At 37.0% G+C, this 18,494-nt stretch overlaps 1 protein-coding gene across 4 annotated transcripts in view; it reads left to right on the forward strand.

Moving 5' to 3' along the window:
• Window positions 1-18,494, forward strand: part of LMBRD2 (LMBR1 domain containing 2) — a 41,017-nt gene that overhangs the window by 12,855 nt on the left and 9,668 nt on the right. For all 4 annotated transcript variants that reach the window (XM_036279690.1, XM_036279688.1, XM_036279689.1 and 1 more), the window contains exons 4-12: window positions 1,289-1,384; window positions 3,941-4,108; window positions 4,460-4,670; window positions 9,919-9,993; window positions 11,659-11,772; window positions 12,073-12,256; window positions 15,761-15,942; window positions 16,473-16,606; window positions 18,105-18,210. In XM_036279690.1, the coding sequence (XP_036135583.1) occupies window positions 1,335-1,384; window positions 3,941-4,108; window positions 4,460-4,670; window positions 9,919-9,993; window positions 11,659-11,772; window positions 12,073-12,256; window positions 15,761-15,942; window positions 16,473-16,606; window positions 18,105-18,210 (1,224 nt within the window). In that variant the 5' untranslated portion in view covers window positions 1,289-1,334. The remainder of the gene's footprint in view (window positions 1-1,288; window positions 1,385-3,940; window positions 4,109-4,459; window positions 4,671-9,918; window positions 9,994-11,658; window positions 11,773-12,072; window positions 12,257-15,760; window positions 15,943-16,472; window positions 16,607-18,104; window positions 18,211-18,494) is intronic.

The following is an 18,494-nucleotide window of genomic DNA, read 5'->3' on the forward strand; positions in this document are numbered from 1 at the left end:
AACATGTGGCCAGTGTTAAGGTAGATGGCGACTCATAGGACAAAGATGCATTTAATTGTAAAAGATAAAATCCAGCAGAGAAATCTCATAATAGAAAAGACAAAGTATGGCAGACTTTATTAGGAAAATATTTTAGGCTAACATTAGTTTCACATCATTGATTTCAATGCTGTCTTTTAATTTTTGCACCGAAAAATTGTCAGTTCTCGTAGCAGTTACCTTCCAAAAAGAATTACACAATAGGCTAAATATGTCCAACTCAAATACAAGCTTATATTGAAAACTAGTACATGTTGACTATAGTTTTTAACCAGTGCTTTAAATAGTATTTGCATGCTGCTGCTTTTTTTTTTTTTTTTATCCTCACCAGAGGACATTTTTCCATTTTTTGTTCAGATAGAGCGGGAGGGAGAGAGAGAGAGAGAGAAACATCAACGTGAAAGGGACACATCGAGTGGCTGCCACCCGCACGACCAACCAGGGCCGGGGACAAACTGGAACCAAGGTACCCGCCCTTAGCGGGAACCAAACCCAGGTCTCTCTGTACCGCAGGCCGACGCTCCAACTGCTGAACCAAACAGACTAGGGCTTGCATGCTTCTTTATGCAGCTTTTATTTTATTTTTAAAATGTAAATTGAATAAAAGGTACATTTAAAATATAAATACTCCCCTTTGAAGCATCATTAAAAATTGCACACAAATCAGCAGCAGTTGTGCATTATGGGAAGCCCTTGGACTGAAGGATACCCCTACAGTGTAGGAAGATGTTCATGGAAGAATCTATGATCAGATACATATTTCTTCAGAAAATTCAAACAATTGTGTATAGATGCTGGCATGTGTCTCCATACGAGTTATGCTATAGTGACTAGTGAGTTAGCGTTCTGATTTCCAGGAATTAATCACCTAATGTTTTTCTCTTCCCCAACCCCTTCCCCGAAATAACCAACCCCACAAATGGGGTGAGAGTGTGTTTTAAAGATAATCATCAATATTAAAGGTAATCTTATAAGAGATTTAATTTCACACTGCATTTGTTTTTAAATACTGTTGCATTATTAGTCTCTTGGATGAACATTGTATCCTTAGACAGTTTCGTTCCCTTTGTGTATGTGTGTGTGTTTAACAATCAGCTGTGATTTTTAAGTTTTATGTGAAATTTTACAAGTTAGAGTCAGTAATTTAAAATCCAAATGCAAATAAACTTTGCTATGTACAAATTAATTGTATAGTTCATTTAATTAGTCATAAGTTATGATTCATTTACTTTAAATTGTTATTGAACAGTTCACATCCGTGCTTCAAGCCGTGGAGTTACATTCCCGATGGAATCATGCCAATTTTCTGGAGGGTAGTGTATTGGACATCACAATTTTTAACATGGTAAGTGGTAGTGAAGGATAACATATTTTAAATTTTGGCTAAAGTTAAAAGAGAAGTGATTATTTTTTTCCGTGAACCTTCATAGAATTGACTCATGTCACTTAAATTTGCCTTTAAATTTTTATCCTTTCACTTTCTGCTTGTTCAAGTCTCTCTCATCTTAGAAGAAAAGAAATGAAAAGAAAAAAACAAAAACAAATAAGAAATAGAAAACAGAAAGAAAAATGTTTCTTGTCAAGGTTCCCTTCCAGTTACTGCTTTCTCTCTTGACCTTCAATTCAGTCTTCTTCCAAGCCCTGTTATTATGCAAGACTGCTCTTGCTAAGGTCATCATTGTCCCCGGTTTTCTTTCTGTCTGCTTAGCCCAACCTTCTGCATTTCCTTCCTGGGCTCCCTTTCTGTGGTCCATTTCCTAAATGTTGATGTCCCCTATGGTCCCACATTTGGTCATCGTGTCATCTGACTTCCCCTGCATCGCTCTAATTGTAGCCATGATTTCATTGACCTGCGATGCATTCCAAGCCTTACTTTCTATCCACTATAGCTTTGTCTTTCTGCTGTGCCCCAGGCTCACACTTCACTGCCTACTGAACATTTTAGCTGGTTTGCAGGCAACTGGTTTGGCTTTTTTCAAAGCGAATACACCTATGTAACCAGCACTCAGATGACGAGGTCTTACACATTGCAAGAGAAAAATCACACAGCAGAGTGTAGTAGTGCTCCTGTAAACTGTTCACTGAACTCAGCTGGGCCCTCAGCATGGCCAGACTTTGCTCCTTTGTTTCTCTAGTCTGCTTGCTTTTCATTCTCCACAACAAATCTTTCCAGTCACTTCAAACCTGTGCTGTTCCCTTTGTTACTCTCTCTCTCATATCCTAGAAACATTACCTTCTGCCCTTGAACAGCTTTACTCTCTACCTCACAGTAAAAATAGAAGCCGCCAACGGATGGCTCTTTTATCTTCTCATCAACAAATCTACCCACCTACCTACCCACCCATCCGTTCTTCCTTCCCCACCAAACTTGGAAGAGTCACTCTTAAAATTAATCCCATCCCCTCCAGCTCTATCTGTACTTACCAATACTTGTGCAGAGCACACTCAATTCTCTCATCCTTAAAAACACAAAAAGTCCCTGAAATTCCAACCCATCCAGCTTTCTATCTTCTACCTCAGTGACCTACTCCATATCATAATTAAAATTTTTTGGAAGATTGTTTAATTGAAGTATAAATTAGTATAGAAAAGCGCACAGATTGTGTTGTTTGGCTTTTTTCAAAGCGAATACACCTATGTAACCAGCACTCAGATGACGATACAGAACAGTGACAGTGTCCCCAGAAGCTCCCCTCACACCCTCTCTCAGTCATTACCTCCCCAAAGGTAACTATGATTCTGACTTCCATCACCACAGATGAGATTTTCGCCTGTTGTTGAACTTTAGAAACAGAATCGTACAGTATGTACTTTTTGCCTCTCTTTTTTTGCTTATGTATTTGGAAGATTCTTTTCTGTTGTGCTATATGTATTAGTATTCTTTTCCATTCTGCACAATATTTCATTTTATGACTATATCCTAGTTTATCCTACCCAGCCAAACTTCTTACATGAATTGTCCGCATTTAGTGTCTCCATTTGCTCACTGCTTATTCTTTCCTCAACTCACTGAATCTTTTCTCCCCCACTTTTTCACTCGCACATACAGGTTCTTCATTTACTTGACCTCTCACAGCATTTGATTCTGTTGTTTTCTCTTTCCACTTCATAACACGCGTTTCTACTCCATAACACTCCTTAGTTTTCCGATCCATGCCTTTCTCCTGTTCTGCCTGAGCCTCCTTCGCTGGCCTCGCCTCCTCCTGTTTTTCTACCTCTCCTTTAAAAGTAGATACTTCTCAGGGGTCCACCTCAGTTCTTTGCTTCTCCTTCTACTTACCCTCCCAGATCTTATCTACTGATATTATCTCAGTACCATTGATATGGTGATGACTCTGAGTCTCTCTGTATTTCTAATCCTGCCTCCTGGTCTCTGAAGCTGGATAGCCAGCTACTTCCTGTGCAGCTCCTTGGGGATGCGTCCTTGGTACTTCAAAATCAGTAGATTAACAACTAGTCTTCTCTCTTGCTCTGTACTGCACAAACAGTTCCAGTTTTGTTACCTTTAAATCCATTCTCCATGCTGAAGCCTTATCAGTCTTTAGAAAACTCAAGTTTAATTATGTCTCCTTTTTGTTAAAGAAAATGGTTCCTTGTTATTCTTTGGATGTAGTCCAAACTCTTCATAAAGACTTTAAAGCCTTTTTATTAGACTCATCCTAAATCACTCACTGTTCTATTCATTGTGGCCTCCTTTGCTCCCAGAAGTGTGCTTTGTTCTCCCGCAAATTTAATATTATAAAAATATTCAATCATCTATTATAGTTTGGTATTAATAATTACTCAAAATCACTTTGTGAAAAGAACTATTCATTAAAATTGAGATCCACATATTTCTGATATTTTTGAGATTATAAAGACATATCACGTGTTTTTAATCATATTTTTTCCAACTGTCTAGGATTCTCTTACCTTTTATGCAGTCATATGCAAGATCAGGAGGATTTTCCATCACTGGAAAGATCAAAACTGCACTGATTGAGAATGCAATCTATTATGGCACCTATTTGCTGATTTTTGGAGCATTCCTAATTTATGTAGCTGTAAACCCACATTTGCACTTAGAATGGTAAGGAAAATCATCTCCTTAACATTGTTTATATGTATATTTCCATTTTATAAAATTAATTTTTATATATGTAGGTGTAAACAGACATTTCATCAAGAAACATAAGTTTTATGTTTTATAGATTCCTCAAAAAGAATATCTGAGTAATCCGTATTACTAAGAAGGAAATTAGGGACTAACATCTGCTGTCACTGAAAGGGTAGCTGAGGATTTGAAGGTCTAATTTTTTCATATGAAATGTTAGCCATCCTTTAAGGGTGGTTGTTTTCTGAAAAACCATTTAACAGTGGTTAGTTTGATTTTACCTTTTTGTTGGAAAATGTCTCACAGCTATCTGCTCCTCCTTCTCAGGAACCAGCTTCAGACAATTGGGATAGCTGCTGCAAACACATGGGGTCTGTTTCTTCTTGTGTTACTCTTGGGGTACGGCTTGGTGGAAATTCCTCGGTCATACTGGAATGGAGCAAAGAGAGGTTATCTACTCATGAAAACTTATTTTAAGGCGGCCAAATTGATGACGGAGAAAGCAGATGCAGAAGAGACTTTGGAAGATGTCATGGAGGTAAGAGCAAGTTTAAATCTCCAGTCAAGCAAGTTAGTGTGTTGGTGGTGGTGTTAGCACATTGATGGACTTGAGACTTAAAATTTGGTGCCGTGCAATTCTTATCCATTAGGATGGCTTCTTATTGGCAGTTGAGCTTCATGGGATGTCATCTCTATCTTCTGACTGACAAAGATTCGGGGAGAATTTACTCAACAGGGCGGGGTTATTCTTGTTGTCTTTGGTAACTTCTAAGAGTGCCCTCTCTTACTCTCAAAAGGTTCTCAGATTAAATAATGTTATATGGTTACACTGACATAGTGGAAGTGAAAATTAAGGATCAGAGGACCCCTCTTTCTGAAAGTTGAACCGAAAGTAATCCCACCAAGTCTGGAAACCTCTTTAGAGAACAATTTGCATGGGAATTTGTATCAGTAACTTTTGTTTTCTATCTGTAATCTTAATAAGGCACTTCATTTTACTCATAAAATGCAGATGATTTGAACTAACTTTATAAAATTGAAGTATAAATTTTAATAATATACATAAGATATATAACAAATTATAAAATTTTGCTGTTAAATAATAATTCGGTTGTTGATTTAAAAAAAAAGATTGTAGTCACCTCACATTTTGCTCTTCTGGGAAAATATGCTCTAATGATGTTACTCTCCACTTTAAAACCTCATATTGAAGGCTTTTCATTCATGTTAGAATAAACTCCAGAAGGTTCTAGTGTGGCCTACCGAAAATGATTTGGCCCATGTTTAGCTCTCCACCCTTATCTCTGGCCTCTGTCTTCCTCGCACTGGTCAAGTTTGGTTCCTCAAACTTAACAGTGAAGATGATAATAGCAAACAACCATATAGGCTTATTTACTAATGACTTTCTGAGAACTTTACATATAATAGTACATTTAATTCTCTCAACCTTATGAGGGAGATTTTATTAACCCCTATTTAATAAACGAAGAAAATGAGTTACATGGAGGTTAAGTAAGTTTCCCGTATTCACACTGCTAGTGAGTGATAGAGCCAGGTAGTCTGACTGTGGTTCGTGCTTCAACAGGGACTGGCACACTTGCTGTAAAGGGCCAGATAGTAAGTGTTTTAGGATTCATGTGCAGCTACTCTGTCACAGTAGCATGACAGCAGCCGGAGACCATGCGTGAGTGAATGAGCATGGATGTGTTGCCCACCAGAGCAGGTGGTGGGCCAGATCTAATCTGGTTTTCTGACCCCTACTCTTCACCTCTGCATTCATCGCCTGTCTTCTCTTGGAGCACGCTGTTTTCAAACTCTTGGAATGCTCTTTTCTCTACTCTCTTTGGCTAATTCCTACTCCATTTTCCATTAGGATATTAACTATCTAGAGTAGAGAACTGTACAGGCAGTTACAGTATATGGTGAATGTGATGTGAATTGCACAAAGGAAATGCTCTAGAGAAGTTTCACTTCTGAATAGTGATCAGAGGAGGAGGTGAAATATGACATGGGCCTTGAAGGATGGGTAGAATTTTTTATAGCTGGCATATCCTGGTCAGATAGCAAGAGGTTCTAAAACCAAATGAATTGAGCATAAGGTTTATGTTGGAAAGATAAAGCTTGTAAAGTTTGAAAGATAGATTGTAGCTAGATAGCGGGGCCTTGAATACCACGCTGAGGAGTTCAGACTTTATTTTGAAAGTAATGAGGAATCATTGATACCTTGCAAGCAGGGAGGAGCCATGATCTTGTGGTACAGGATGATGGAGGTGTGCAGAATAAAGCATGGAAAAAATATGAATAATTTACTTTGAGAGAAAACTTTAAAACACACTGGTTTTGAATACATCTTTTTTTTTAAATCCTCACCAGAGGATGTTTTTTCATTTATTTTCAGAGTGGGAGGTGGTGGTGTGGGGAGGGGGGAAGACATTGACTGGTTGTCTCCCGTGTGACCCCAACCAGGACCACGGACCGAACTGCAACTGAGGTACATGCCCTTGACCTGAATCGAACCCATGACTCTCTGGGCTGATGCTCCAACCGCTGAGCCAAACCGGCCAGGGATGAATACATCTTTTAAGAGACCACAAAGTTCAGTCACCTTTTTTTTTTGTAATTAGTGATTATATTTTTCAACTACCTATAAAATATTTTAAATGCAGTTTTTTTTGTTGTTTTTTATCCTCACCCAAGGACATTTTTCCATTTTTTTGTTCAGATAGAGTGAGAGGGAGAGAGAGAGAGAGAGAAACATTGACGTGAAAGGGACACATCGAGTGGTTGCCACCCGTAAGACCCAACCAGGGCCGAGGACAAACTGCAACCGAGGTACATGCCCTTAGTGGGAACTGAACCCGGGTCTCTCTGGTCCGCAGGCTGACACTCTAACCACTGAGCCAAACCGGCCAGGGCTTAAATGCAGTTTTATAAAAAACAGCTTAGTGTTTTTATGTTTCTCTCTGAAGTGAATGCATACTACATCTGTGTGTCTGTTATTTTCTTTGAAGCATTAATAAAACCTAGAAGCCATGTCAGACTAGCCAAAGGCTGTTTGCTGCATGGTCACAGAAGCCACTTCTACTTTACTCATTTTTCAAGGAAGGGGATTTTGTAAAGGGAGAAATAGCTACTTATTTTGGCTACAAATTTCCTGTTAGCCTGACTTCATGGATGTTGTCTGGCCTGCCTCGTGAAGAATTGATTAGGCACAGTAATGACGGAGCTCAAAGTTACGTTATTTTATGTGAAGAAAATAAGCGAATACTTCAGATACTTTCCACACGTTATAAAAATTATGAACTTTTGAAGGAAACTTACTTTTATAACAAACAAATAGAGCAAATATCAATAGTTAACTTTCTCAGTTCTTATTTTGATTTAATATAGAAAGGAAATAGATGCTATTTCATATGTAAATATATAACCTGACCGTGTAGTTCATGTTCAAAGTGTTGTTAACAAGTCAAGAAAACTTTAAGGCAGCTTAGTAATGGAAAATTGTAATATAAGGATGTATCAAGCACCTCTTAAAAACCCAAGTCTAATCTTTTTACTCCCATGTTCAGGCCTCACTCACTGACCTCAAAATAAACTGTTGCTGAGAACTTCTGGGGTGCTTTGCTGAAGTCATTCCTCAGCCTGGTCCGGCGTTTCCCAGGCCCTCACTCTTCTTTCCCTGAACTCATATTGGACTTCTTTTAGTGCCACTGTTATTTTCATTTTTATCTTTAATTATTGTTAATATCATAGTTAAGGATAAAAAAGGAAAACTTGTGTTACTCTGTTGAGCCACTTGAGAATAAGGCCAAAATTTGACGTTCTGTGATAACCTTAAAACTGCACCTATTTCTTTCTTTTTTTAAAATTGTTGACAGTATTACAGATGTCCCCCAATTCCCTCCTCCTCTCAGCCCCTGCCACAGTAGCTAAGATCTGGAAATAGCCCAAGTGCTCATCAGTAGGTGAGTGGATAAAAAAGCCATGGTACATTTACACAGTGGAGTACTATACAGCTGTTAAAAAGAAGGCTTTCTTACCCTTTGTGACAGCATGGAGGGACCTGGAGAATATTGTGCTAGGGGAAATAAGCTAGTCAGAGAAAGACAAATATCACACGATTGCACTTATAAGTGGAATCCAATAAACATAATAAACTGATGGACAAAATAGGTCACACTGGACTTCTTTTAGTTCCTTAAAACTCGTTGTTCCTTTCTGCTTGAAGGCCTCCGTACATGCTGTCCCTCTGTCTGTGATATTCTTGCCCCTTCCTTTGATGGACTGACTCCTACTCATGCTTTTTATCTCAGTTTAAGTAATCAGTTCGTCATGAAGTCTCCCATACTAAATTATACAGCAGTTTCCATACCGTTTCTATTTGAATAATGTGTTTTCAGGTTCATGCAGCTAAGCCCCTTGACAGGAGCAATGTCTTTTGATGCAGATTGTTCATAGGGTCTGCATATTTAAAATTCTGGATGGATGTTGCTAAATTACCTTCCACATTTTACTGTGTCTAGAGGAACATGTTTCCCCACAATTTTACCTCATTACATGATATCAAATTTTTATAATTTTTTAAGAAAATTGTTCTCATTTTAAAATTTGTAATTGTTTTTAGTGATCTTGGATATCTTTTCAGACATTAATCAGCCAGTTGTATTTCTTCTGCATCTTTCCATTTTTCTGTTGATTTGCAAGAGCTTTCCATATATTAAGGGTAATGATTTTTGTCATATAAGTTACAGATATTTTTTCATAACTTTGTCTGTATGCCAGGGTGTCCCTGCCTCATTTTGTGTATCATAAAACTGTTTTCCACCCTACAATCAGAATGTTCTTTTAATATTTCGATTAGTTCTCTCTTGCTTCCCAGCCTTTGAACTTGCTGTTTATTCTATCTAGAAAAGTGCTTCCAACTTTTTAAACAATTTTATTAAAATCCTAGAATATTATGATTCTTTTAACTATTGGTTCTGTAGACTGATTTCCCTAACTTCTTTATGACTTTCATACTCATTAAATTTCTTGTTGAATTATTTTATCACTAGATGCTAGTCTTATTCAAACAGATACAACACCATGTCTTCCCACGCCGCCCTCCGGTACGGGTTGCGGTGACCTTACACATACACAGTGCTGGCCAGCAGTGTGCTCTTGGTAAACAGACATGCAGTGCGTCCTTCGTTGTGACTCCTGTGGACGACTCTCCCATTGCCAGGAGTGGGCGCTGTGTGACAGTGGTGACCTCTTCTTCTTCCGGTTTCTTCACTGGATTTAGATAATGAGATGATTCAGTGTGATGAGCAAGGTCAAGGAGGAGTCCTGTTCTTTCAGGATTGCAAAGTTTGCTTCATCCTTCATGACTCTTTTATAATGTTTATTCATCTTTGTGTACCAAGTAAGCAAATGACAAGGGAGTAAATCTAGAAGGTAATAAAAACTGTGAGGATGTAGAGATAGCTATTATATAGGGTGGGGCAAAAGTGGGTTTACAGTTGTTAGTATGCAAAACAGTTTATTTTTGTATTATTTTTTAAATTATTGTATTAAACTCACAACTGTCAACCTACTTTTGTCCTACCCTGTATAACTTTGTACATGTTTTTACTTGTGTTCTTAAGAACTTTTTTTCAGTGAATGGGACTTTATGTAAATGCTAAGTAATTTGAATGGAAATTTTACTTGTGAGAATATATATATTTATATAGTGCTTAGAGCATTCTCATTTGAGAGGTCCAACCCATAGAAATGGAAATATTTTCATTTTTCTCGTTGTATAGGAGGTTCGTAAAGTGAATGAAAGCATCAAGTATAACCACCCACTGAGAAAATGTGTTGATACAATACTTAAAAAGGTAACTATATCATATTAGCATCTATTCTCTTTTGAAATATAAGTTTTTATATTATAATAAAAACATGGGGAAAGTATGAAACACCCTATGACTGAAGTCTTCCCAGCTGCTTTTGCATTTCTTTGGAAATATTAGCCATAAACCAGTAGTAATGTGTACTTAGAACATTTTCCTTTGCATTACAAGTTTAACATTGATTATTGGCAATACTTTCCATTGAAATGTGGATATAGAGGTTATGTTAAGTAATGTATAATGACTGCCACAACACAGAGATGGAAATGGACCTTTACAGTTTATAAAAGTGTCATTGAATATGGTCACTAAAGGTATATCTCCCATAAAAAAATAAATGAGGGCCTTAATAATCTGTTTTAGTCAGCCTCCTACATATATCATAACATCAGTGACATTATGAGATATTTAACGCATTTAATAAGAAGCCACACAGTTAAGGTTTTGATATATCATTATTGAATTAGGAGTACTAATGTACTTTCAAAACTGATTATTCAAAATAAGTTCCCCAGTTATCTTCTCTGCAACCATGGAACCACTGAATTATCTCTTTTCCTGTATTTTAAATTTATTATACTGGTTATTAGCTAGTGTTCCTTTTGGCTAGGATGATAGTCATGAGACTCAGTTCTTTAATAATTTCTCTCATATTTACTACCTTTTAAGACCTATTCAGGGAAGTTACTATCTTGCCCAAGTTCATATAGATAATAGATGACTAGTAGCAGGGCAGATAATTCTAAGTCATGTATTTGTTTCTTTGTACTATTCTTTTAAAAAATTCAACATCTTGGTCCTGGCTGGTGTGGCTCAGCTATTGGAGCGTTGGCCTACGGTCCAGAGAGACCCCGGTTCGGTTCCCGCTAAGGGAGGGCGTGTACCTCGGTTGCAGTTTGTCTCTGGCCCTGGTTGGTTGTGTGGTTGGCAGCCACTCGATGTGTCCCTTTCACGTCGCTGTTTCTCTCTTTCTCTTCCTCTCTCTCTCTCCCACTTTGTCTGAACAAAAAATGGAAAAATGTCCTCGGATGAGGATAAAAAAAAAAAATTCAACGTCTTGGATATGTTGTGATTCTTCTTCATTATTTAACTAGGAAAATAATTGACAATTTCATTATGTGCTTACCTAGAAATATCCTCTTAAATACTAGTTGCTTCATGTAGGTAAGCTTTCCTGCCTTACCGATCCCCAGTTAGTATATCTGAGCACAGAGATTAATGTTAATATAGAGGTAAGAAGAAACTTAATGCATCTTTTCTTTCTTTCTTTCTTTTTTTTATTTTTATGAGAGAGAGAGAGACAGAACCATCAATGTTAAGAGAGAAATATTGATTGGTTGCCTCCTGTATGTGCCTCGATCAGGGATCAAACCTGGTACAACCTAGGTATGTGCCCTGATTGGGAATTGAACCGACAACCTTTTGGCATACAGGACAATGCCCCAACCAACTGAGCCACCTGGCCAGGGCTCAATGCATCTTTTAAAACATTTTCAGAAAAATGCCATCAACAAAACCTCCAACTATTTAGAGATGACAATAAAGGAAGATCTTTTTGAGAACATTAGAGATGCCCAAGAATAAAAGATTTTTAATAAATTCTTATCTTTTTACAAATATGATTTTAAAAGATCTACTTGCTCCTTTTAGTGTCCTACAGAGTATCAGGAAAAAATGGGTAGGAACATGGATGATTATGAAGATTTTGATGAAAAGCATAATACCTATCCAAGTGAAAAAAGTCTGGTGAAACTACATAAACAGGTAACTTTATTAATTATAGCTCTATTACTTAATGATATTTTAGTTAGATTTATAATTACTGCCCACAGAAAAGGAATTCATGTTTCTTGACAGGGGTACTCTTGGCACTTGGAGAGGGAGAATTATTCACTGAGCACAAGTATTGTATATATCACAGAATGTTAACATCCTTGGCTCTACCCGGGATATGCCACTAGCACTTCCCATTGTTGTGACAACCAAAACATGCTCCTTAATGGGGAGTTGAACCAATATTGGATCAGAACACTGACAGATAAAACCCCCTGTTCTCTTTCTTAGGTTATTTATTCAGTTCAGCGGCACCGTCGAACTCAAGTACAGTGGCAGATTCTTTTGGAACAAGCATTTTATCTAGAAGATGTGGCAAAAAATGAAACTAGTGCTACACATCAGTTTGTTCATAGCTTTCAATCGCCAGAGCCAGAAAATAGATTTGTCCAGTATTTTTATAGTCCTACAGTTGGTATGTAATTTGAAATAAATTTCAGAGTTTAATGATGATAATTTTTTGGAAGAAAAGTGTATATATTTTCACCAATATGAAGTTGAATTTTATTTGTATTATTTGACTTATGCTATGTGGTAATATTATGTATCTGATAAGCGCCCCCCAAGAAAATTTTTACTTGTCATATAACATATAATCTATCAGTTTGCACTATTACTTCACAGATAACCAAAATTTTATGCAAAAATATGTGCAATATATCAAGCATATTTTGTATATATAATACTATATACTTGAGTAATTATAATTCTAAGCAATTTTACATCACAAGTTTGAGTCTCTCCTTCAGTCTTGATGTACTACTAAAATATTCCCGAGAAGTACTGTTTGATTATTTCATTTATTACTGTATGTACGAAACCTACACTCAATAAGCATAATTACCGTATTCTACTTTATGATTATTTATGATACTTTCTACAGTGTTATCAAATTTAGTATAAAGAATTTAATGGAAATACCTGTGTCATAGTTTTAAAACTTCTCTTTACCTTAGGTATTCAAATAGATACTTATGTTTACTTGATTCTCTTTTGCATGTTTGGTCTTCATATGAAGACATAATGGAGGTCATAACAGATATCTCAGAGATCTTTTCAGTGAAGATCTTTCCTAATTAAATGAGAGAATGATGTGACATTGTTCATTCATTCAACAAGTATTTGAGCTCATATGTGCTACGTATTGTTGGATGCATGGTATATCTCAGTGAAGAGAAAAGACAAATTTCTGCCTTTGTGGAGTAAGATAAACAGGCAATATACACATAAACATATAAATAAGATACAGAATAGGTAGCTGACTATAGAAATTACAGTTTATGGAAGTCTAATCTCTGTATATAAATCAGGATGTCATTACTGGGTAGGTAGACCGTGGCTCAAGGTAAAATCAGTGAAGAAGTGACTCGGAGAGAGAGGCGATCACCTGAGGACCAAGCTGAGGCTCTCCAGAATTTAGGCTCCAAGTTGAGGAGGAGGAACCAGCAGAAAAGGAGTGGCTGATGAGATGGGAAAACTAGGACAGTGAAGCCTTTTGAGGAAAAGGGTGTATAAAGTACCTTTTCAAATGTTGCAGGTAGGTCGATTATTCTGAATACTAAGACATGCCCATTGGATTTCAGAGAGGTGAGATGGGGTAAGAGTATAAAAAGCCTGATTGGAGTATAAAAGAAATAAGAAGGAGAGCAGGTGGAAACAGTAAGAATTGAAAACTCTCAAAATGCTTTCCTTATAAACGGGAATAGAAACAAGAGGTAGTAGTTGAAGGAGGATAGCAGGGTCAAGAGAAGTTCTAGCATGTTGTTTGTGAATGGCATCTTAGAGGGCATTTGATGAGATAGATGAGAATGGCTGAGACAGTGTTCGTGTATTGGGGAGATGAAATGGGAAATAGTGAACAATGAACAGAAAGGCCCTAGACTAGGAGGTAAGGCACAGATGTACCTGAGCAGAGGAGAAGACATAATGGTGGAAACTTGGGGAGGTTTCCTTCTGCCAACTTCTTTTAGTGAAGTTCTGGGAGTAAGTATAGAGAAAGATTTTGGAGAGTCGAGGAAAGAAGAGAAAGTGCAAAATAGTTGCTTAGGAGATTGTGCATGGGGGAAAAATGGTGAATTTCAGTAGGCTAGCTAGGCAGTGCTCAGGGTCCACTTGAAGCTAGTGGTTAAGAATGTAAAGTGAGGCGAGTCATCAAAGTTGTGTTTTTCTCCTGCGATGTGCAACCCCACAGGTGCAGGCTCAGGGTAGCCAAGGAGTTGGTAGCCAGGGTGTGGTCTGGTTTAGCAAGTATAAGAAAGTAAGAGGAAGCAAAAAGAATTGGTATAGTGGGGAGTGACTATCTTCAAAGACTGAAATCTGAGCTGGGTAAAGAAAGCAATAAGGGACAGCAGGGTGTTAAGTGGCAATGAAAAGGCAGTAGAATAAATGGATTGTTGGTCGAGGCAGTCAGTAGAGTTGGAATACTAGATGAAGGTGTTACTTGGACACAGAGATAGTATAATGAGATTACAAGGAAGGGTTGGAGTTACTGGCAATAAAAGGTTTGGGGAATGAATAGTTGAGGTAGGGTGGAGGACAGGATCGTTGGAGGAGAGGAGGTCAAGAAAGTGGAAGACGAGAGTTTTGAAAGGAGTATCACCTATGTGAATGTTGAAATCACCAGGAATTAATTATGCTGAGAATAGGGTTGAAAAGGTAGAGTGTGCCAGGAGTGTCATTGAATGAAGATATAAATAAGGTACAGAATAGGTAGCTGGCTATAGAAATTACAGTTTATGGAAGTCTAATCTCTGTATAAATCAGGATGTCATTACTGGGTAGGTAGACCATGGCTCAAGGTAAAATCAGTGAAGAAGTGACTCGGATAGAGAGGCGATCACCTGAGGACCAAGCTGAGGCTCTCCAGAATTTAGGCTCCAAGTTGAGGAGGAGGAACCAGCAGAAAAGAAGTGGCTGATGAGATATTTTTCAATTTTGTGAGCTTTCTTCTTTTCTTTTTTTTTAATTAAAAAAATGTTTTTATTGATATTTTAGAGAGAGAGATAGAAACATCAATGTGAGAGAGAAGCATCGATTGGCTGCCTTCTGCACTCCCCCTACTGGGGGTCAAGACCGAAACCTGGGCATGTGCCCTGACTGGGTATCGAACTGGGACCTCTCAGTCCATGGGATCATAGTCCATTGAGCCACACCAGCCAGGCTCTTCTTCTTTTATTAACTTTTAACAAAAGTTGCCAGAATAATAACAAAGAATTTCCATATACCCTTCACCCAGATTCTCCAAATGTTAACATTTGACCATATTTATTTTATCTTTCTCTCTATATATATATTTTTCCTTAATCTTTTCAAAGTTGAATCCAGATGTGATACCTTTAAACCCCTAAATGTTTTAGTGTATTTTCTATAAATAAATACATTTTCTTATATAACCAAGCACAATGATCATAATAAGGAAATTAGCATCAAAACAACACTTATCTACAGACCTCATTCAGATTAGTTAATTATCTCAATAATGTCTATAAAAAAATCACAGGTCATGCAATGCATCCATTTGTTGTTTCTTCTCAATCTCTTTTACTCTGGAACAATTTCTAAGTCTTTGTTTTATGACATTGATGTTTTTGGATAGTACAGGCCCGCTTTTTTCCAGTGTCACTGAATTTGAGTTTGATGTTTTCTCATGATTAGATACAGGTGCTGTAATTTTGGCAGGAACACCACAGCAGTGATGTGTTCTCGTCATGCGTCGTCGTAGCAGGAGGCACGTGGGATGTTTGTCCATTACTGGTGATCATTGGGTTGGGATGGTGTCTGCCTGCTTTCTCCACTATAAAACTACTATGTTTCTCTTTGCAATTATCTATCCTATATGGAGATATTTTGAAACAATGTAAATACCCTGTTACTCTCCTGTATGGTTTTCCTAATCATTTTTTTTTCTTTTATCTTCCAGAATGGTATTGGGAATGTCTTTTGCGACCATGGTTTTACAGAATACTTGCTGTGGTTTTGTCTGTCTTCTCTGTGATTGTTGTGTGGTCCGAGTGCACATTCTTTAGCACTACACCTGTCTTATCCCTGTTTGCAGTCTTCATACAGCTGGCTGAAAAAACATACAATTATATTTATATCGAGGTCAGTTTATTTTATATGTGCTATAAATAAATGTCAGTTCATAGTATAATCCTTAACTGTAGTATCTTTTCTCTATATAGTCTAGTGATAATAAAAGCAGTGAAGTTATTCAAACTTCCAAAAGTGAGCGCCATCAATTTACCCAGACTATAAAAACTACGAACTGTATTTGAGGAGAGATGAAAAGATACAAAATAGTGCAAAATACTTTTTTGAGAATACTTGGATTCTCTGTATGCCCACGAAGCAACATTACTTATAGTCTTCATGTGAAGGGTCACTAAGGGACTAGGAGAACACTTCAGGAGGTAGACTCGAAACTTAGGGATGGGACGTGAAACTGGTTGAGATGTAGATACTTTTTTTCATAATTTCATTTTCTTAAATAACACAAAAATTGTTACTGTATTTGCATTTTAGAATGTCAACAAATGTTAGCTAGAAATAAAGAATGATGCTGTGACAGTGTATAAAGTGCTAAAGTCCATTGTCTTAATCTGAAGTTTTTTCGTCTGTTTGTTTGTTTTCAGATTGCTTGCTTCCTTTCCATCTTCTTCCTAAGTATCTGTGTTTATTCTACTGTGTTCAGGATTCGCGTGTTTAACTATTACTACTTGGCTTCACATCACCAGACCGATGCTTACAGCCTTCTTTTCAGTGGCATGTAAGTAGGTTGTCTCTAGAAACCAGGGAAATGTCTCTATTGCATGCATCCTTATGGAGCTCTCTTTTGTTTCTCCTTGTTTATGGGTCTTCCACTAACACTTGTATTTCTCTGAGCTAATTGATTAGATTAAGTATTAGATGTTTGTTGAACGCTAGCTAAATACTGCTTGAAGGCTAATGCTAAAATAGGAATGCTAGGTGAGGATGGAAAAGGAAAACATATGAACCTGGATTTACCAATTCAAGAGTCCATAAATAGGTTAGTAAAAATTAGGAACATTTGAGAGTTTAGAGATTAAATCAGGCCTGGAGAATATTCTGAGATTCAGTATCCTCAAACTGATTTGTGGAGGACGGAGAAAACCAACAGGAATAATTTTTCTAAGAGATTTAGCAAGAGTTTCGAGAGAGAGCTTCAACTTGGGCTAGGTTGCACAATCTATTATATAGGACATTTTTACCTTTTTTTCTAAATAATTATAAATGGATAGGAATGCAAATATAATACAAGGAATTCTGTTACCCTTCCCCCAGGTTCCCCCAATGGAGATATTTTATATACAACATCACAACCAGAACATTTACATTGACACATTACTGTTAACTAGACTACAGACTTTATTTCATTCTCACTATTTTTTATATTTTATTTGTGTGTGTGTGTGTAGATTCCTATAACCACAACTATTTTATCACCACAAAAGCACTCCTCATATTATCTCTCTCTTTTTTTTTTTTCAATTACAGTTTATATTCAGTACTATTCTGTATTAGTTTCAGGTATACAGCATACTGGTTAGATAGTCAGAGAAGTCCACCTAGTATTTCAATTACTCACTTGGTCCCATTCTTAGTTATTACAGTATTACTGGCTATATTCCCTATGCTGTACTTTATATCCCTGTGACTACTCTGTAACTACCAATTTGTACTTAATGCTTTCACTTCCGTCACCCTCCCTCCCTTCTTCCTCCTCTCCCCCATTCTTCAGCTCTGTAGTTCTTTAAGATTCTTTTTTTATCTGGACAGATTGGACTCCAACAATTCTTTATACCTATAGTTATGAGAGTGATGTACTTTGATACAACTTGAGATCTTTCATGTATTGAGCACAGTTTTCCTTGAGGATGTTACAGTCCTGGTCATGCTGTCCAGACAGATGGCACAGACGGTAGACGTGGAAGAGGTGCATACAGAGGCACTCCACGCATCCTTGGGGTAAAGCGGTGGCGAACACCGCCAAAGCAGGCAGCCTGAGACGGGAGTTTTGCCTTGTGGGTGTTGATTTTTTAAGGATGATGTGATTAATAGGATTTTCAGAATGTCTCCCAAGTAAGTAAGGGAGGTTCACATTAGTAATTCAAAATACATACAATACAGATAGATGATATAATAGTTACAATGATCTGAAATGTTCTTAATACATTTTATTATAATATAAAGTGTAATTTGCTACTTTATTTTTTATATATTTTGTTTATAAATGCTTATTGCAGGCTATTTTGCCGTTTGACTCCTCCTTTATGTCTTAATTTCTTGGGGTTGACCCATATGGATTCCTCCATCTCTCACCAGAATACACAACCAACTGCTTATACATCTGTAAGTATGGTCAGAAGACCGTTCTTTAGATTCATTATCAAATGGGATGTTCTTACTGTGAAAATTCTTTTAATGTAGAAAAGTTCTAAAGCATTATTTGAATCTTTTTTTAAATAACTAAAACTTTCTTTTAAAAGCTGTATATATAGTTACTAATGACTAGATAAAAGTGATTTCTTTTATTATAAAAACATACCTTTTGGTTCACATAGGTCATCCAGCTGAGTAGTATCAATTAGACCTGATCTATAATAATAACTTTTATATTTATAGTCTTACTGTAT

The sequence above is a fragment of the Molossus molossus genome, unplaced genomic scaffold, assembly GCF_014108415.1.
Source record: "Molossus molossus isolate mMolMol1 unplaced genomic scaffold, mMolMol1.p scaffold_m16_p_3, whole genome shotgun sequence".
In the NCBI taxonomy this organism is placed as follows: domain Eukaryota; kingdom Metazoa; phylum Chordata; class Mammalia; order Chiroptera; family Molossidae; genus Molossus; species Molossus molossus.